General features: G+C 38.2%; 1 protein-coding gene and 1 long non-coding RNA gene across 5 annotated transcripts in view; one reads left to right on the top strand and one right to left on the bottom strand.

Moving 5' to 3' along the window:
- Positions 1 to 21436, top strand: part of CEP126 (centrosomal protein 126) — a 78074-nt gene that overhangs the window by 53756 nt on the left and 2882 nt on the right. For 3 of the 4 annotated variants that reach the window (XM_005579437.4, XM_045371126.2, XM_005579439.4), the window contains 4 exons: positions 954 to 1066; positions 4475 to 4550; positions 10144 to 10353; positions 17246 to 17313. In XM_005579437.4, coding sequence (XP_005579494.3) covers positions 954 to 1066; positions 4475 to 4550; positions 10144 to 10353; positions 17246 to 17313 — 467 coding nt within the window. Of the gene's footprint in view, positions 1 to 953; positions 1067 to 4474; positions 4551 to 10143; positions 10354 to 17245; positions 17314 to 17350; positions 17384 to 21436 lie in introns of all 4 variants that reach the window. The other variant, XM_005579438.5, reaches the window with a different exon arrangement.
- Positions 8081 to 20449, bottom strand: LOC135967108 (uncharacterized). The gene is made up of 2 exons (XR_010580972.2): positions 20317 to 20449; positions 8081 to 8134 (listed from the first exon to the last, which is right to left on the bottom strand). It is a non-coding gene; the product is annotated as an uncharacterized lncRNA (long non-coding RNA).

Consider the following 21436-nt stretch of genomic DNA (forward strand, 5'->3'; position numbering starts at 1 on the left):
TATAAGTGAGAACATGCAGTATTTGATTTCCTTATGATCAAGACCATCGTGGCCAACATGGTGAAACCCCATCTCTACTAAAAATACAAAAATTAGTTTGGCGTGGTGGCATGCACCTGTAGTCTCAGCTACTCGGGAGGCTGAGGCAGGAGAATCACTTGAACCCGGGAGGCAGAGGTTGCAGTGAGCCAAGATTGCACCACTGCACTCCAGCCTGGGCGACAGAGCAAGACTGTCTCAAAAAAAAAAAAAAAAAAAAAAAAGCAAAGAAAAATAGTATAGTAAGCATTCATGTACCTACAACTCACTTTAATAATAAATACCAAAGATATAGTAGAAGCCCTACAAAAGTTATTTTAGCCACTTTGTTATTTTGTGAGGGCTTGTTAAGATACTGTAAGATACGCATAAGTTCACTTACCTGGGTACACATAATTTTTAGTACATTGCAGGAAGCTTACGAGAGCTAATGAATCATGACACCACTGTCAACCTCTCACACTTGGAATTTTGACTCTTAAGATAACTGAGTTTACTTCATGCATTACATGAGCATCCACCTTGCAAAATAACCAGGGTGCCAGTGTCAATCGTATATTACATGAGTGAAGTTTTACTTCTAATTTTTAGATAATAAATATGAATTGGAATTCTAATATGTTCTTCCAGCACACCAGTGGATTATGTCACACAGTCTTCTGGTGTTCTGCATCATGCTCTGGAGGTTACTGCTCTAAACTATAAACCCCTCAGAAGCAAGGATTTTGTTAAATTCAACATTTTAACTGTGCCATGCATAGAACATATAAGAGGAGCTCAATAAAGTATGCCAACTGAATAAATTAAACTTACAGAGTTTTCTTGATGTTTGAAAGTAACTTGAAAGTTTGTAGTGGATATATATTGGCTACTCAACTTGCATATTTTTGATATTGTGCTGGCATTTGTTCAAGGGTCTACTTTTACGAGAAGAAAACGAATTGTTGAAACTAAGCGAAGAAATATTTTAGAGCAGAAAAGACAAAACCCTGGATCTGTAGGACAGAAGGACAGTGAGCAAATTAATGTAAGTACAATATTAATCAAAATCTCTATTCAATATTAAAAAATTGCTTGGAAAACAGAGGTTCTTAAAGACTGTATACCATAACATAAATATAGCCAAAGCCCTTTGTGAAGCAGTCTTGGAATCTTTATGCTAGGAAATTATTCCACTATACCTACTTGCTGCATTCTAGTTAGCCTATATAATCAGTTACCAATGAAAGCTTTAAACCAACTCTAAATCATTATTATTTTATTTGTTATTATTGATAGCCAATGCTGGAAAAAATGAGGTCATTCACAACAAAATTCAACAAAGCTATTTAAATATGCACTTAAAAAAGAAAGAAAGGTAAATTAGAGACCTGGATAGAAGAAACAAGTATGCTAGGCCAGGCACGGTGGCTCACACCTGTAATCCCAGCACTTTGGGAGGCCAAGGCGGGTGGATCACCTGAGGTCAGGAGTTCAAGAACAGCCTGACCAACATGGTGAAACCCTGTCTCTACTAGAAATATGAAAAATTAGCCAGGAGTGGTGGCAGATGCCTGTAATCCCAGCAACTGGGAGGCTGAGGCAGGATAGTTGCTTGAACCTAGCAGGCGGAGGTTACGGTGAGCTGAGATCACACCATTGCACTCCAGCTGGGGCAACAAAAGCAAGACTCCATCTCAAAAAGAAAAACGCAAGCATGCTAATCATAAAGACAACTATAGTTTCATGTGATTGAATATCCTATTTGTGTCTAAGCTTCCTGGAAGACGTGGCAAAAAGGAAAATTAGATGAGTTATATACTTCTCAAGGGATATTGATGATGATGTTGTTGTTTGGGATACAATTTTAAAAAACATTTCCCACTAAGGACCTTTCATAGGGAACTTTGAAATACATAATGAATATGCTCCTAACAACAGTTCCACAACAAATAAATAAAGAGTTTAATATGACTATTTGAGATAGAGATCTTCAAAAAAAGTAAACAGCATAATAGCAATTTTTAAATAATGGCCAGGCATGGTGGCTCATGCCTGTAGTCCCAGCAGTTTGGGAGGCCAAGGCAGGAGGATTACTTGAGCCCAGGAGTTCAAGACCAGCACGGGTAACATAGCAAGACCTCATCTCCACAAAAATAAAAATAAAAAAATTAGCCAGGCATGCTAGTGCATGCCTGTAGTCCCAGCTACCTGGGAGGCTGAGGTGGGAGGATGCATGAGCCCAGGAGTTTGAGGCTGCAGTAAACTATAATTGTGCCAGTGTACTCCAGCCCAGGTGACAGAGCAAGACCCTGTCTCTCAAAAAAATGAAATAAAATTAAAATAAATGGAGGTAATTCTGTAAGAGCTAAGTAAATGAAGTCAAATATGGCATTTTCTAGAGGTCTAACTTGATCCAGGGATTGACTTTAGAATATTAAAAGTCTAGATAGATAAGTAAATAGCATTTCACTTGGGAGTTTCCACTTTAAATGTCACTCTGACTTTTTAAAATAAAACTGGAATATTTATAATAAAATGCCTTATGAAGAATTTATATTCCAAGTTACTGGTTGAAGGTGCTATGATTTGTATATTATAGGAAGTACTGATTTTTATATGGATAAGATTATTATATGGAGAATAATCAACAATGATGTAATCTTATCAGCAAAACAAGTCATTTAGTTGAATATTTATGTAAAAAAAGTTAATCCTATTACCCATATATTTTTATTGCTTAATAGTGTAATGGTTAATTACAGATATAACTTCCTGATTACAAATACAATAATGCCTAATAAGTCCTTCCATTTCAACTGCTGTGTTCACATCCAACATCTCAAAATGCACAATGCAAAAAATCTTTACCCTTATTTTTTCCTTATTTTCATTAATATATTATAAATTTAAAAGTAATATGTAATTATAACCAAGAAAACGAACTAACAAAATTTTAAATGCCTGTTATTAGTGCCCTCTGTAAACTCATTTTTATTTTACTAGGTCTTATTCTATTCTTCTGTCTCTTGCTCTTTCGCATTCTTAATATGTTTAGAGCCCATTTTTGTCCTTTTCAGAAGCCTCCCTTCCACTTTCACATACAGATCTTCACCCATCCACTTACATACCTTCCAAACACTTGTTAGCCTAAGAATAGGTCAGTGTTCCTGAATCAAATTTTTTCATCCTTATTATTTTGACTTGTTTTCGTTTTTGTTTTTTGTTCCAGAGCCTAAGCAAGGGTTCAGTTACTAAGCAGTGGCCCTTGTCACCTTGTATTAGGAAATGCATGTTATCATACCGGATTTTCTCCAGCCCATGACATCTATATGGAGAAAATCTCAAAGAGATAAGTGAAACGTAGAAAGGGTAGAAAAGGTTTGCACCAGGATTTCAGTCCAAGGTTTCTCAAGTCTATAATGGAGATCAAACAAGACTGTGAGATCTACTGAAGGAGAGCTGTTGCAAAAATCTGCAGTTTCTCATCAGATCAGACTGAACAAAAGTTACATATAGTCATAGCCAGGCAGTTTTATCTGACAGAAAACAATTATTTCTTAAAGTGAAACAGAATGGTAATAAAGAAGGAGGTAGACCATATTCAGGGAAGGGAAGTTGGTATCTCTCAGAAAGTGTTGGATGCGTACACTTTTTGCCAGTGTTCTGAGACTTCCATTTTCAAGGTTCTGTGCAGCACTGGGGCAGCTATTTGTGTTTTAAGTTTTGTCATATAAGATAATTACCTATCCTTGGCATTAGCTGTAGTCAGATGCTTTTGGCTAATAGTTGTGATTCACGCTTACAATGATAAACCAACTAGGTTATAAACTTTAAGGTAATTTCTTACCTTTTCTTTAATTAGCACTTCTTTTATATTTCAGACAGAGTCTCGATCTGTCGCCCAGGCTGGAGTGCAGTGGCGCAATCTCAGATCACTGCAACCTCCACCTCCTGGGTTCAAGTGATTCTCCTGCCTCAGCCTCCCAAGTAGCTGGGACCACAAGTGTGTGCCACCTCTCCCGGCTAATTTTTTGTATTTTTTAGTAGAGACGGGGTTTCACCAGGTTAGCCAGGATGGTCTCGATCTCCTGACCTTGTGATCCGCCCACCTCGGCCTCCCTAAGTGTTGGGATTATAAGCATGAGCCACTGTGCTGGCCTAATTAGCACTTTTGATTACCATCCTACTCACTTTACCTCTTCCAAATATCCAGGACAATATGATAACCTGAAAATTTTTTAGTGGACATAAAACATTATTCATAATATTCTGTTACCATAGAAATTCTTTATTATAATAATTCTTGAATTCAGCTCTAAAAAATGTAATATACAAGTTATGTGAACAATTATAGCTGAAAATATATATAGCAATTAAATGTTTTTTAAAAGTTCATGTACATATGAATTTTAAATATGGAAATATGTTTTAATTCAATATTCTATTTTTGTAGAATTGTGGACAAAGTGCCCAGCTAAGTTCAAGTGAGCCAAAACAAACTACAAGGGGTACTTCTTATGTTGAAGAAGGTACGTTTTAGTTTAAACATTTTCCTCTGATCTTTGTTCCCAGTGATTTTTTTTTCTTGTATGCCTATTCTCAGATGCTAATATATTATGTAATTGTTAAACCACCATTTAGAACCTGAACTCTCCTCACCTCTGCACATCTAGGTCATTGTCAGTGTTTCTTTATTCTAAATAATAATGTATTGAACATCTTTCTACATCAAGTTATTTTCTGATTTTTACTTATTTCTGTAGGTTAGATTTCCAGAATTAAAATTACAGTAACTGACATGTAAATGCCACCCAGTAAATTTTTTTTTTTTTTTTTTTTTTTTTTTTGAGACAGAGTCTCGCTCTGCCGCCCAGGCTGGAGTGCAGTGGCGTGATCTTGGCTCACTGCAAGCTCCGCCTCCCGGGTTCACGCCATTCTCCTGCCTCAGCCTCCCGAGTAACTGGGACTACAGAAGCCCGCCACCTCGCCCGGCTAGTTTTTTTGTATTTTTTTAGTAGAGACGGGGTTTCACTGTGTCAGCCAGGATGGTCTCGATCTCCTGACCTCGTGATCCGCCCGTCTCGGCCTCCCAAAGTGCTGGGATTACAGGCTTGAGCCCCCGCGCCCGGCCTACACCCAGTAAATATTTATTGAATTAAACTCTGTGTATTAAATGAATAGTGGATCAAAAGAAATAAGCATTGATATGGCTTTTCATATATATTACTAAAGTATTTTCCAGAAAAGTATTATTCAAAATTGTTCTAGTAGTATATGTCCAGTGTTGTATGTCAACTTGAGGTAGAATCTTTTCATATTTGCTATGAAAATAGTATTTGCAAAAAAAATAGTATTATGTTAGTTTTGATTTCTATACCTTTCATTAATATTATGCTTAATTGCTTTTCTGTGTATTTTTTGGTGAACTGTCTCTTTGTACTCTTTTTTCTTAGCTTAGATATTAGAGTTTGAAATTTTCTTACTAATGTCTGCAAATTCTTTAGCTATCAAGGATTCTAATTCTTATATTAGTTGAAGATGTTTTCACTACTTTACTATTTGCATGTTATTCTACTTATATTGTATTTTCACATAAGTTTTAATTTTTATTTGTTCATTCAATAAATGATTATTGAGAGCTAATCTTCTGCTTGTAAGTAGGTATTGGATGTACATGTTGAATATCCCTAATCCAAATATTTCCAAATCAAAAATGCTCTAAAGTCCAAAGTTTTTTGACCCCTGATATTATACCACAAATGGAAAATTTTACACCTGACTTCATGTGATAGGTAACAGCTAAAACACAGGCTCATGCCACACAGTTTATTTAGCATCCCCAAGGGGAAAAAAGATCCTCTCAACCCTCTTCAGCTGCACTATATCTGTTCCATGCACACCCGGATTCCCCCATATAAGCATCCTCACAGGGAGTAATAAAATGGTATATGTACCAATGGCAGATTCCCCACAAGGCCCCACATGGGGCCAAGACCTACATGCATTACTCACTATATATATATATTTTTTTTTGCTTTTTCTCTGCTTTATGGTGTAAAGATATTGTTGAAAATATTAAAAAGACCTGAAGATACCCCTGTGGGTAGCAGTGATTAAAAAAAAAGGAAACATTTCTGTTTATCAATAGCACAGAAAGTCAAACTGTTGGAGAAACTAGACGAGCAACATAGTGTAAAATGTCATATAGAAAAGGATAGTGTTGGAAAGACCACAATATATGACGTGAAGAAACAGAAGGATAAACTGTTGAAGTTCTGTTTTGGAAGAGATGAACAGAAGTTAATGCAAAATATAAAAACTCTGCATAGGATTTCAACCATGAAGTCAAAGAGTGGATCCCTCAGCGTCGCAGTGAACATGTGCCACTTAATGATATGCTGATCATGAAACAAGCAAAGATCTATCATGATGAACTGAAAATTGAAGAGAACTATGAATATTCAACAGGCTGGTTATAGACACAGTATTTAAGACACAGCATTATTTTTAAAGATTTATGGTGATCAGGCAGCACAATTTTCTCTACAAAGCAGCAGAGAAATTAATTGAAGAGTTTGCCAAGGTCATCACTGATGAAAATCTGACACCAGAACAAGTATATGTTGCTGATGAAATATCACTGTCTTGGTGTTGTTACTCAAGAAAGACATTGACTGTAGCTGATGAGACAGCCCCTATAAGAATTAAGAATAACAGAATAACTGCTGGGGTGTGCTAATGACTCAGTCACACCTAAGTGTAAACTTGCTATGATAGACAAAATCTTGTGTCCTCACTGTTTTCAAGGAGTGAATTTCTTACCAGTCCATTAATATGCTAACAAAAGGACATGGATCACCAGGGACATCTTTTCTGATTGGTTTCACAAACTTTTTTTTTTTTTTTTTTTGAGACGGAGTCTCACTCTGTCGCCCAGGCTGGAGTGCAGTGGCCGGATCTCAGCTCACTGCAAGCTCCGCCTCCCGGGTTTACGCCATTCTCCTGCCTCAGCCTCCTGAGTAGCTGGGACTACAGGCGCCTGCCACCTCGCCAGGCTAGTTTTTTTTTTTTTTGTATTTTTTTAGTAGAGACAGGGTTTCACCGTGTTAGCCAGGATGGTCTTGATCTCCTGACCTCGTGATCCGCCCGTCTCGGCCTCCCAACGTGCTGGGATTACAGGCTTGAGCCACCGCGCCCAGCCATGGTTTCACAAACATTTTATATCAGGGAAGCTGGATCGAATGATGACTGCAAGATTTTGTTATTCTTTGACAACTGTTCTGTTCATCCTCCAGCTGAAATTCTCATCAAAAATAATGTTTTTGCCATGTGTTTTCCCCCAAATATTACTTCATTAATTCAGCCGTGTGACCAGAGTATCCTTAGATAGATGAAGAGTAAATGTATATAAACACTTTCTTGAACAGCATGCCAGCAACAGTGAACAGAGGTGTGGATGTAGAAGGTTTTCAAAATGAGTTTAGCATGAAGGATGCCATACATGCTGTTGCAAACACTTGAAACACAGGACTGAAGACACAATTGTGCATTCCTGGCACAACCTCTGGCCTGCAACTATATTCAGTGATGATGATGAACAAGGTAGTGACTGAAGGATTCCATATGTCAAGTGAGAAAAAAATGATGTCTGACATTATTACATAAGCAAAAAATATACCTTGAGAGTCTATCAGTAAGCTGGAAGAACTGGATATCAAAGAGGTTATTAACATCGATAATAAGACTCCAGGTGTTTTCATTGACCAATGGTGAAATAGCCAAAAGAGCTCTGAATTAAGATGATTGTGATAATAGTGATGATAATGACATTGTTAACACTGCAAAAAAAAAAAAAAAAAGTGCCAATTGACAATATGATGAAAATGTGTGATGGGTTTATTGAACGACTAGAGCAGTATGCACTCATAACAAGAAGAAATTATGCCGGTTTATAAAATCAAAGACCAAAAAAAAAAAAAAAAAAAAACCATTGTAAATGTTAAGGCAAAAGACTCTGGAAGAAACAGTTTTTAAGGTCATCTAGCAGAATATTTCCTCATCCCTAGAGGACCCACTTCCTTGTGCCTCAGCTGCTTCTGATGTTTCTTCTCACCTAAAAAAAGAAAATACAGTGTACAGTAACCATTTGATCAAAATGTAACATAATACCTAAGGTTGGAAGCCTGCCATTGTTCCTTGTTGCTGTTGCTGAACAGCTGACACAGGAATTCTGGTGATGTTACTGTGGTGCTTAGTTGCTCTGAACACATTATTTTCTCAGGGTATGAAGGATACATCTTATTTTTTACTGTTAAGTACTTATGTGTGAATAGGTGTAAGAACATCATTGCTTTTCAGTAGATATAAATTCGGAGTCAGGAATAACAGTGATGCCAGACAACCACAGATCATCCACATAGATTGCTGATACAGTGACAGCTTTGCTTTCTGATGGTTCAGTATACACCAACTTCGTTTCATGGACAAAATTATTTAAAATGTTACATAAAATTACCTCAGGTGTGTGTATAAGGTATATACGAAACATAAATGAGTTTCTTTTTTTTTTTTTTTTTTTTTTGAAACAGAGTCTCACTCTGTCACCTAGGATAGAGTGCAGTGGTGCAATCTCAGCTCATTGCAACCTCCACCTCTCAAGTTCAAGCAATTCTCCTGCATCAGCCTCCCAAGTAGCTGGGATGACAGGCGTGTGCCACCACACCTGGGTAATTTTTGTATTTTTAGTTGAGACGAGGCTTCACCATGTTGGCCAGGCTGGTCTTGAACTCCTGACTTCAGGTGATCCACCCACTTCAGCCTCCCAAAGTGCCAGGATTACAGGCATGAGCCACCACACCCAGCCGAGTTTCATGTTTAAACCTAGGTCTCATCACCAACATGTCTCATGTATGTGCAAATATCCAAAATTCTAAAAAAATCCAAAACCTGAAACACATCTAGTCCCAAGCATTTTTGGATAAGTAATACTTAACATTTATAATAATGAACAAAACATACAAAAGTATTGCTCTTCAGAAATTTAAAGTATATTAGAGAAGACTGGCTTTAAATAAACATGTTTTAGTCTTTTTTTTTTTTACTGATTTCTCTATTACTTTTAAGCTTTGTCGAAGAACCTTCCCAATATAGAAATTCAGAAACATTTGTTTCATTTTCTTCAGGGTTGCTTTAATTAATGGGTTGATTCCTTAAGTTTGTCTTTAATGTCTTTGGAATTTGTTTTAACAAACAGTGGGAAATAAAACTACGAATTGATTTTTTTTTTTTTTTTTTTTTTTTTTGAGACAGAGTCTGTCACCGAGGCTGGAGCACAGTAGCGTAATCTCAGCTCACTGCAACCTCCACCTCCCAGGTTCAAGTGCTTCTCCTGCCTCAGCCTTCCAAGTAGCTGGGATTATAAGCGCCCACAATAACACCTGGCTAATTTTTGTATTTTTAGTAGAGACGAGGTTTCACCACATTGGCCAGGCTGCTCTCGAACTCCTGACCTCAAGTGAACTACCCGCCTCAGCCTTCCAAGGTGCTGGGATTAGAGGCATGAGCCACTGCACCCAGCCCAAATTGATTCTTTTATAAGCAACAACTAATTTATAAAATCATCTTTCCCTTCTGTCAAGTCTTTGATGCTTCTTTGATCACATGTTCTTATATCTAACTGGATCTGTTTCTAGGCTGTCAGTTCTGTTCAGCTGATCATCAAAGTTTCTAATGTTTCCTTAAGCTTTTTTGTGTCTTACTTTTTTATAATTCATTATAACTACTATTATAAAAACGGTCTCTGTCATCTTTTTTGTACGACCAATGAATAATAAACATATTACAAAAACTATCTACATTAAATATTTTTTTCTTTAGTTAAGTCATACTCTGGGAATTTTTATTAACTCACTGCTTTCATTTTCAATATCCTTTTTTTAAAAATGAAGGATGGGAAAATGCTAGATAGAGAATCCTGATAGATGAAATCAAAGTAGCAGATATTTACTAGGTTTCTATTTGTAATATGAATACATACAGACAGTTAAGTATGTGTAAGTATGTATAAGGGCTGATCTCAAAGACAAAAGGGGATCAAAGAATAACTGATGTAAGTTTCTGTAGTTTCAGATAGTACTTCTGAGTTTTTGATGGCTGAAAACTTAGTGAAAGCATCAGTGCCGGAGGATGAGATTCTGACTGTCTTGAATAGCAAACAGATACAGAAATCAAATCTACCTTTAAGTAAAACTCAACAATTCAACATCTGCACACTATCAGCTGAAGAACAGAAGATCCTAGAGTCCCTTAATGATCTCAATGAAAGACTACATTGTAAGTATGGAAGAACACCTCTTATAAGAAATACTGCATTTTTCACTTAGATAATTTTAATTTAAACTTTAATTTAAAAATTGAAAGGAAAAATACAAAATGTATCCATATGACTTAATTGAGTGTATAACCATTCAGAACATATTTGAATACTAGTTCAAGTATGCCATATCATTTGTGATGATGTCAACTTATTTGGCAGACTTACCCGTCTTTTTGGAATATATGAATAGACTTCTGTTTCAGCAATGGACAGGCTACGTACCTATACTGACCATCCATCAAAACAACCATAAATGCTTGATTAAGTATTTTTTAAATCTGCAATATAGTGATGATCTAGTAAGAATGTAAGAAATGCTTAAGACCAAGAACTAAATGTAGACAAGAACTCAAAAAATAAGAAGAGTGCTGCAGCTAGCTCTTGTCCTGAGGATATTTAACTCATGGAGTGAAATTGAACTTTGCTTTCCATGGCCTCATAGGAAAAAGGGAACAGGCCTACTCAAGATGAGTAGTCTCATAGAAGATCTTTTCATCATAAAGCTGGGCCACCCAACGAGCTCTGCACCACACATGCACACACAGAGGAGGCAGCACCACACATGCACACACACAGGAGGCAGCACCACACATGCACACACACAGGAGGCAGCACCACACATGCACACACAGAGGAGGCAGCACCACACATGCACACACACAGGAGGCAGCACAGGAAGAGGGAATTTTTCCTAAAAAAAAAAAAAAAAGCTTTCGGCCGGGCGCGGTGGCTCAAGCCTGTAATCCCAGCACTTTGGGAGGCCGAGGCGGGCGGATCACAAGGTCAGGAGATCGAGACCACAGTGAAACCCCGTCTCTACTAAAAATACAAAAAAAAATTAGCCAGGCGCGGTGGCGGGCGCCTGTAGTCCCAGCTACTCAGGAAGCTGAGGCAGGAGAATGGCGGGAACCCGGGAGGCGGAGCTTGCAGTGAGCCGAGATCGCGCCACTGCACTCCAGCCTGGGCAACAGCGTGAGACTCCGTCTCAAAAAAAAAAAAAAAAAAAATGCAAAAATGCAGTCATTTTTAAACTTAAACATGCAGGGAATAAGAAACTATAAAGAAAGAACAAACAGATTTGAAAAAGGGCCCAAATAGAATGCCTGGAAATTGAAAATATAATAATTGAAACATAAAATTTAGTAGATGGGTTAACCACCAGATTACAGACATCCGAAGAGAGAATTAGTAAACTAGAACACGAATCAAAGAAATTTATCCACAATATATCTTAGAGAGACAAAGAGATGGAAAATATGATATAGAGCTTAAGAGACACAAAAGAGTAAATTAAAAAGCCTGAAAGGCCAGAAACAATATCTAAAGTGATAATGGTTGACAACTTTTCCAATTTGATGAACAATACCAACCTACAAGTTCAACAACCCAACGTATTTCAGAATAAATAAAAAGAAATTACCACAAGATACATCACAGTTAATTTTAATCAGCAACAAAAAAGGCAGAAAACAATGAAAAAAACTCAGAAGATATTGATAACATGTCTAATGTGCTGAGAGAAAGTAACTTTCAAATTTAATACCTTCTTTTTTTTGAGATGGAGTCTCGCTCTGTCGCCCAGGCTGGAGTGCAATGGTTCCATCTCAGCTCACTGTAAGCTCCACCTCCCAGGTTCATGCCATTCTCCTGCCTCAGCCTCCCGAGTAGCTGGGACTACAGGCGCCCGCTGCCACGCCTGGCTAATTTTTTGTATTTTTTAGTAGAGAGGGGGTTTCACCGTGTTAGCCAGGATGGTCTCGATCTCTTGACCTCATGATCCACTCTCCTCAGCCTCCCAAAGTGCTGGGATTATAGGCGTGAGCCACCACGCCCAGCCATTTAATACCTTCTTAACATGAAAATGTCTCTCAAGAAGAGGGGTGAATTAAAAATATGTTCAGACAAAAACCAAGAGACTTTGTTAACAGCAGACTTGCTAAAGAAAATTCTCACCGCACTTCACCAGGCAGAAAGTGCAGTTAACCTCAGATGGACAGTCTGAGAGAGTAAATTTCAACAAACACTGCATAAAACAATAAATATAATAAAGTAGTATATGTTTCAGAGATAAAAAGGTTAGAATTAAAATACCTATCAATAATAGTACATAAGTTGAGAGGGCATAAATGGAGTTAAAGTATAGTAGGATGTTTATATTGTTAGGGAATTGGGTAAAGTCCTAGATTAAAGTTAGATATTGATAACTGAAGTATGCCTGTGATAATTACTAGAGTCACAACTAAAGAACTAGAAATGTAATATACAACTTCCAATCTGGTAGAGAAGGAAAAGTGGCACATAAAAGCTGACAAATCAATCTGAAATAAAGCAACAAAGGAGAGAAAAATAAACATAGAAGAAATACTGTAAGATTATATGTAGGAGTATATTTACAATAATTGTAAATGTAGTAAGTGGTACAGTTGAAAGAGGTTGTTAAATGGAACTTTACGTTGAAACTATATTCTGTTTATAAACAATATATTTAAAACATAAGGATATTAAAAAACTGAAAGCAAAAAAAGATGGAAAAGGTATGCCAAGCAAGTTTTAACCAAAGGAAAGCTGGTTTTGATTCACTTTTAAATAGAAAGCATTATTAGACATAAAAAGTATCACTTTGGGCCAGGTGCAGTGGCTCACTCCTGTAATCCCAGCACTTTGGGAGGCCGAAGCAGGCAGATCACAAGGTCAAGAGATCGAGACCATCCTGGCCAACACGGTGAAAGCCCGTTTCTACTAAAAATACAATAATTATCTGAGTGTGTTGGTGCGTGCCTGTAGTCCCAGCTACTCAGGAGGCTGAGGCAGGAGAATCGCTTGAACCTGGGAGGTGGAGGTTGCAGTGAGCCGAGATCGCGCTACTGCACTCCAAGTGGGCAACAGAGCGAGACTCCGTCTCAAAAAAAAAAAAAAATCACTTTATGATGAGCAAAGTCTTACTTCAGAAGAAATACATAAGATTTTTATATGCACTTAAGAACACAGCCTCAAAATATATAAAATAATTTTAACCATCGTAGGTGATTTTAACATACCATTGTTAGTAATTGATAGAACAAATAGATTTTAAAAATCAAATAGATGTATAAAAATTAAATATGATTAACAAAACTGATCAAAGGGACATGTTCTTTGTAAGTGAACATACAATCTTTATAAAATGAATCATATATAAGACCATGAAACGAGCCTTAACACGTTTCAAAGGATCGGAGTCACACAGCCCACATCCTCTAACCACAATGCAATTTACCTAAAATCTACTAACTAAAAGATAACCATTAAGAAACAAGTTTCTAAATAAATCATGATTCTGAAGAAAAAAAAATAATAGGAATTTCTAAATATTTAGATCTGAACAACAATAGAAATACTTTGTGTATCTATCAGGTTTTCTCTACCTCAGCACCGTTGACATTTTGAGCTGGATAATGCTTTATTGTGGGAGACTGTCTAGTGCATTGTAACATGTTTAGCAGCATCTCTGGCCTCTACCCACTAGATGCCATAGCACTTCCCTATCATGACAAGTGCTCCTAGACTTTACCAAATATCCCCTGGGTGGCAAAAATCACCTATGGTTCAGAACCACACACATATTTCCTCCTAAAATGCAGAAGGCCAGAATGTATCAATCCCATTCGAAGAACAATAAAAGATAAATGGCAAAAGTATAACTTTTCTTGAGCCAATTAGAGAGCTGAGGTCGCCTCACAACCAAGTAGCCTAGCATCCAAGAAAACACATAAACATCTAAAGAGAGACAGGTCGTGAACATTTTCTCACCCATGGGAGAATATGAGAGAGGGAAATGTCGGGTTCCATCAAGCTGATCTTAGAAATTCTGTTTAAATTTTCAACAGATTGCTAAAAGATGAATGTGGACTACTGTGAGGATGTAGAACCTCTGGGAGCCATAGGCACAAGGGAACTTCACACCTACTCAGATTCTTCTCCATGGATCTACATTGAGTGTTCATGAGGAAAATAGGAGGCAGAACAGGGGACAAGAGAAACCCTTCCTCAGTAGTGCAGGCCTGACAAAGGGCAGCAGCCACTGCTGTAGGAAAGGCATGAAGCGCCCCCCATACAGAACCTTGCCCCCTGCAGAATAAAGGCCATCTGGGACAGAGGCCGCATACCTTCTTGATTGCTCTCAAGGCACAGGTGAAGACGTACTGGGGATAGGGAAAAAGTAAAGGGAAAAAAGCCTCTACCCCTGGGAGAGGAGCAAGAAACATTCCTGGGCCAAAACCATTAGAGGTATCCTACTGTTAGAGGAGGGGTCTAAAATTCTCTTACACAAAATCTGCCAAAGATACAAGGCAAAGTTAACTGTCATGGGAAGGAGGAGCAGGAGAAAGAGGGGGCACACAGGGTCTGCTTAAGACTGAGCCTGGACCAGGGCAACAGAAAAATTACCCTACTTCCCCACCACCAGACCAGCAAGTACCAAGTAACAACTAAATCTACTACTGGGAGACAGGCAAGGGCATAGAGAGAGATCCCTTCTCCTGTACACACATATAGGAAGGCCAAAACATGAGGGCAGAACAGGAACATTTCAAGGGGTGGGGGGACTCTCCAAGACCCCTGCATAAGTACAGAGTAACACTAATGGAATTTGAAATTAGTAATGTTAGTAATGCACTGTAGTTGGCTACAGCAACAACAAAACCCAAACCCACTCAGGGAGGCTGAGGCAGGCAGATCGCTTGAGCCCAGGAGTTTGAGACCAGCTGGGCAACATGGTGAAACCCTGTATCTACAAAAAATTCAAAAAAAATTAGTCAGGCATGGTGGCACAGGCCTGTGGTCCCAGCTACTCCAGAGGCTGAAGTGGGAGGATAACCTGAGCCCAAGGAGGTCAAGGCTGCAATGAGCCATGATCACAGCACTGCACTCCAGCTTGGGCAACAGAGGGAGACCCTGTCTCAAAAAAAAAAGCTCAAATTCCCTACTAAGGTTTTAAACATCTACACATACACACTGCACACACCTACACACACACATACCCTCCAGTGACCTAGCAGAAGTGGCAGAAGTGCATATACTCATTTCAAGACACAAATACTATCTACCTCGGTTCCTAGTATTCCAAAAATCATGTCCAGCATTCAGTCAAAAATTATGAGACATACCAAAAGAACAACAGAAAAAAACACTATCAAGGGACAAAGCAATCAATGAATAAGATGCAAAGATGACCAAGATGTTGGAACTATCAAGTAACTTAAATTAACTATGACTAATATGCTAAAAGTTATAGTGGGAAAGATGAACAACACGAGAGAGATAGACAACGTGCGTGAACAGATGGAGAATTTCAGCAGAGAGGTGAAAACTATGAGAGACAGATGTGTGAGAAAGAAAAGTAACAGAAATGGAAAATGTTTTATATGTGTTCATCATTAGACTCAAGACACCACTGACGAATCAGTGAACTTGAATATAGGTCAACAAAAAATTTTCCAAACTGAAACAGCAACAGAAAAAAACAAAAAGAAAATAAACAAACTACAGCTACACACATCATCATTGATGAATCTAAAAATTTATAATTTGGGGCAAAAAAGGTAAATCACAGGAGAATAAAGACAGTACAATTCTATTTGTATGAAGTCTAAAAACAGATAAAACTAAACGATATTATTTTGCATACTTGCAATTAATATGTGCTAAAATCACAAAGAAACCAGTATAGTCAGTTGGTTACCTCTTTGAGTGAGGGAAGGAAATGAAATCCATAGGGCATTGTGTAGGCAGGAAGTGACAGGAAGCTTCCAAGGTAGTGATAATGTTCAAATTTCTTAATCTAGGTGGTTACACAGACATTAGCTTTATAAGTATTAATTAAAATATGCATATATGTTTTATATACTCTGTATTTTTAAATTAAAACTAAATTTTAAAATAATATGTTAATAAAAAGGGAGCTACAATCATGAACTAAGGCTATGAGTTTAAGATGTAAAATTATGCAGATAAAGAAAAAAATTTAAGTCAATAATTGGAGAATTTTTAAATTTTTATTTGATACTTCCACATATTTAAATGTTTCCTGTAAAAGATTCTGCATGAATTATTTTTCTTTTGCTCAGATGCTTGCTGTTATATAGACAAAAATCTAAAAATTGAAAAGGGAACCAAGTTACTCAATTTTTTATGCCTCAATAACTAAATAAACATCTCTTTTTTTTCTGAGAAGCTCCAAGGATGAAATTAATATTTTTATTTTTATTTTTTTTTGAGACGGAGTCTCGCTCTGTTGCCCAGGCTGGAGTGCAGTGGCCAGATCTCAGCTCACTGCAAGCTCCACCTCCCGGGTTCATGCCATTCTCCTGCCTCAGCATCCCAAGTAGCTGGGACTACAGGTGCCCGCCACCTCGCCCGGCTAGTTTTTTGTATTTTTTAGTAGAGACGGGGTTTCACCGTGTTAGCCAGGATGGTCTCGATCTCCTGACCTCGTGATCCGCCTGTCTCGGCCTCCCAAAGTGCTGGGATTACAGGCTTGAGCCACCGCGCCCGGCCAAAATTAATATTTTTGATTAAAAAAAAAAAAGAAAAAAAACATAATATTTGAATGAAGATTGTTATATAATAGTAAAAGTATTAGGAATTCTCTTTTATCAACATAAGCTTTATATAATTGTTTATAATCAAATTACTTCCATTTTTGGACCTAATATAAGTATAAAGACTATTTCTAGGGGGTGATAGAAAAAAGTTTCTTACTCAATTTTGAATATTTGGATACATCAGAATTTAATAATTGATTCTTTAGTCATTCTTCTATTTCTGTATATGTAACTAAATTATTTTGGTATTGTGGTATAATTATTTCAGATATACAAGAATCCATTTGCAAAAACTCATCCATCAAAAAAAATACTTTACAAATAATACCACTTCTGGTAAGTATTTGAAGAAGCTCTTTTTTTCTTTTTCTAGGAAACTTCTGATTTTATGTACATATCAATACAGGTAAGAACCCTGTATTAATATTAATATTTCTTGGGATTGGTTTATAGAGGTTTTCTCCTCAATCAGCTTTTTATTATAAGACTGTTTGTTAGAATTATGCAAATATCCTCTCATTTTTAAAAAATGTGGGCCGGGCGCGGTGGCTCAAGCCTGTAATCCCAGCACTTTGGGAGGCCGAGACGGGCGGATCACGAGGTCAGGAGATCGAGACCATCCTGGCTAACCCGGTGAAACCCCGTCTCTACTAAAAAATATAAAAAACTAGCCGGGCGAGGTGGCAGGCGCCTGTAGTCCCAGCTACTCGGGAGGCTGAGGCAGGAGAATGGCATAAACCCGGGAGGTGGAGCTTGCAGTGAGCTGAGATCCAGCCACTGCACTCCAGGCTGGGTGACAGAGCGAGACTCTATCTCAAAAAAAAAAAAAAAAAAAAAAAAAAGTGAAAGGTCAAAATATGACGATTTTTTTTTTAACGTTTAGGCTCAGGGGTACATGTGCAGGTTTGTTAAATAGGTAAATTGTGTATCGCAGGGGTTTCATTTATAGATTATTTCATCACCCAGGTAATAAGCAGAGTACCTGATAGGTAGTTTTTCAGTCCTCTCCTACCTCCCATCCTCCATGGCCTCAATTGGGCCCCAGTGTCTGTTGTTCCTGTTTTTGTGTTCATGTGTACTCAATGTTTAGCTCCCACGTATAAGTGAGAACGTGTGGTATTTGGTTTTCTGTTCGTGTATTAGTTTACTTAGGATTATGGCCTCCAGCTCTATCCATGTTGCTGCCAAGGACATGATCTTGGTCTTTTTTATGGCTGCATAGTATTCTATGGTTTACATATACCACATTTTTCTCTATCCAGTCTATGATTGATGGGCATTTAAGTTGATTCCATGTTTTTGTGAATAGTGCTGCAATGAACATACCCCTGCATGTCTTTAAGATAGAATGATTTGCATTCCTTCAGGGTGTATACCCAATAATGGGACTGCTGGGTTGAATGGTACTTCTGTTTTAAGTTCTTTAAGAAATCGCCACACTGCTTTCCACGATAACTGAAGTAATTTACATTCCCACGAACAGTGTATAAGCATTCCCTTTTCTCCGCAGCCTCACCAGGATCTGCTATTTTTTTACTTTTTAATAATAGCCATTCTCACTGGTGTGAGATGCTGTCTCATTGTGGTTTTGATTTGCATTTTTCAAATGATTAGTGATGTTGAATTTTTTTCATATGCTTGTTGGCCACATGTATGTCTTCCTTTGAAAAATGTCTGTTCATGTTCTTTGCCCACGTTTTAATGGGGTTGTTTTTTGCTTGTTAATTTGTTTTAGGTTCCTTATAGATTCTCAATATTAGACCAGGCACGGTGGCTCACTCCTGTAATCCCAGCACTTTGGGAGGCTAAGGCTGGTGGATCACCTGAGGTCAGTAGATTGAGACCAGCCTGGCCAACATGGTGAAACCCTGTCTCTACTAAAAATACAAAAAATTAGCCGGGCGTGGTGGTGTGCACCTGTATTCTCAAATACTCAGGAGGCTGAGGCAGGAGAATCGCTTGAACCTGGGAAGTGGAGGTTGCAGTGAGCCGAGATTGCGCCATTGCACTCCAGCCTGGGTGACAAGAGCAAAACTCTATCTCAAAAAGATTTTTTAAAAAGATTCTGGATGTTAGAACTTTGTCAGATGTGTAGTTTGCAAATATTGTCTCCCATTCTGTAGGTTGTGTGTTTACTCTGTTGATGGTTTATTTTGCTGTGCAGAAGCTCTTTAGTTAGGTTCCATTTGTCAATGTTTGCTTTTCTTGCGATTGCGTTTGGTGTCTTCATCATGAAATCTTTACTGGGGCCTATGTCCAGAATGGGGTTTCCTAGGTTATCTTCCAGGGTTTTTATAGTTTTAGGCTTTATTTAAGTATGTAATCCATCTTGAGTTGATTTTTGTATATGGCATAAGGAAGGGGTCCGGCTTCAGTCTTCTGCACATGGCTAGCCACTTATCCCGGCACCATTAATTGAATAGGGAATCCTTTCCCCATTGCTTGTTTTTGTCAACTTTGTTGAAGATCAGATGGTTATAGGAGTGCAGCATTATTTCTGGGCTGTCTACAGAATATGAACATTTTTATATTCAGAGTATTTTCATCAGTCCTGGGAGCAGAAACAGGTATTAATGTACCAATCTTCAAATAATTTTAGATGTGTATCCTAATTGAAAAACTGCTAAGAAGTGTACATCATTAAGGATCCATATCTCTTCTGTCTTGAGAGTTTTTTTTTTTTTAATTATACGTTAAGTTCTGGGATACATGTACAGAACATGCAGGTTTGTTACATAGGTATACACGTGCCATGGTGGGTTGCTGCACCCATCAACCCGTCAACTACATTAGGTATTTCCGCTAATGCTCTCCCTCCCCTAGCTCCCCACCCCTTGACAGGCCCTGGTATGTGATGTTCCCCTCCCTGTGTCCATGTGTTCTCATTGTTCAACTCCCACTTATGAGTGAGAACATGCAGTGTTAAAACTAGACGTTACTGAATCTTTTTTTTATTTTTTGCCTTGGCACTGGGTTCTGGTAAAAATGGTCTGAAACAGCACTTTTTAAACTTTAGTGTACTTTGTACCACCTACAGATCTTGGTAAATACATTTTCTAATGTAGTAGGTCTGGGATGTGAGTAGGTAATACCAATGCTGCTGGCTAACTGTGAAACACAAGTTAGTTGTATGCGAAGCACTAACTTCACATAGAAACATAAACGTGGATACACACTGGAATCACATGGAGAACTTTAAAAAATATTGATGCCTGGGTCGCACCTGAGAGCAGCTTCAGCATTTAGATATTTCTAAGCTCGCTGAAGAATTCGAATGGGAAGCAAAGGATGAGAAACACTGGTCTAGAAACAGTGATGACAAACAAGAAAGTCACCTACCTTCTTGTTCCCCTGTCCTTTGTCCATCTGGGAGTTCTTGGGGAAGGGGATCAAAGTGTAGCCTGCACTGATGAGGAAAGCCAGTGAAGGAGTCAGTCCGAGTACCCTCTCCCATTGACAGTACTGGACATACAGTGACAAATTCTTCTTTTGCTGGACTTCTCTTAGTCACCAATCTATCAATAAAACAGCAGTACTACATAAATGTTGAATTAACTGTTATAGTCAAGAAAGAGATTTATGAAACACTTTCATGTCTCAGTGACAAATTTTGCTTTGCTTCTCATTTGCAGCGTATAAATGGTCTTCCATTTCTTCTTTCGTTTATTAAATATTAAGTGCTGTCTATGTGCCAGAAACTTTGCTACATTCTAAGAATACATCATGAGCACAAGATAGCCAACTTTGCTAAGGCTAGGATTCACATTTCTAGGTTAGAAATTTTGGCCACAAAAGAAGGCAAAAGTGACCAGAAGCCATTATTGTTGGAAGATCTTGATCATGGTTAGTCAGTGATGGACAAATACAAAGGTGCCCAGCAGCTCACTCCTCTCTACTCTATAGCATCTTCATGACTACAGGCCCTGCTGGCCAACAGCAGCCCCAGGCCCACCACCAGGCACTGGGCTGCGGACCTGAAGACAGTAGCTTCAGAAAAGCAGAGTCGTTCCACATTCGGCAGTTTCCGTAGATTTCCCCAGCAAGCTCCCCGTCATAGTTCCACTTCAGCAGCTTGGGCATGCTCGGGTTATCAGATTTCCCTGCACGCTTCCATTTGTTTCCCACACCAGTGTTTCAAACAGCCTGCTTAGTCATCCTTTCTCCGACCCTGACTGGCACGCCACAGTAGAGCAGGCTACATTTTTATCCCTTGCCCCATATACTCTGATCCTTCAATTTTCCTTTTCCAGACCCTCATTTTCCCAGCTCCTATATTTGGCAAATGTAATTCCTGTAATAAATACCTTAGTCCTACAATTCTTATAATGGCTTTGTTTTCCTGATGGGTACAGTCTGATAAAGGAAACATAAAAATAAGCGGCCTCTTATAAATCAGTGTAAAAAGTGCTAACTTCACAGGCATATGAACATATAGGAGATGAACCACATTCTGAATTCT

This window comes from Macaca fascicularis, chromosome 14 (genome assembly GCF_037993035.2).
Source record: "Macaca fascicularis isolate 582-1 chromosome 14, T2T-MFA8v1.1".
Lineage (NCBI taxonomy): Eukaryota > Metazoa > Chordata > Mammalia > Primates > Cercopithecidae > Macaca > Macaca fascicularis.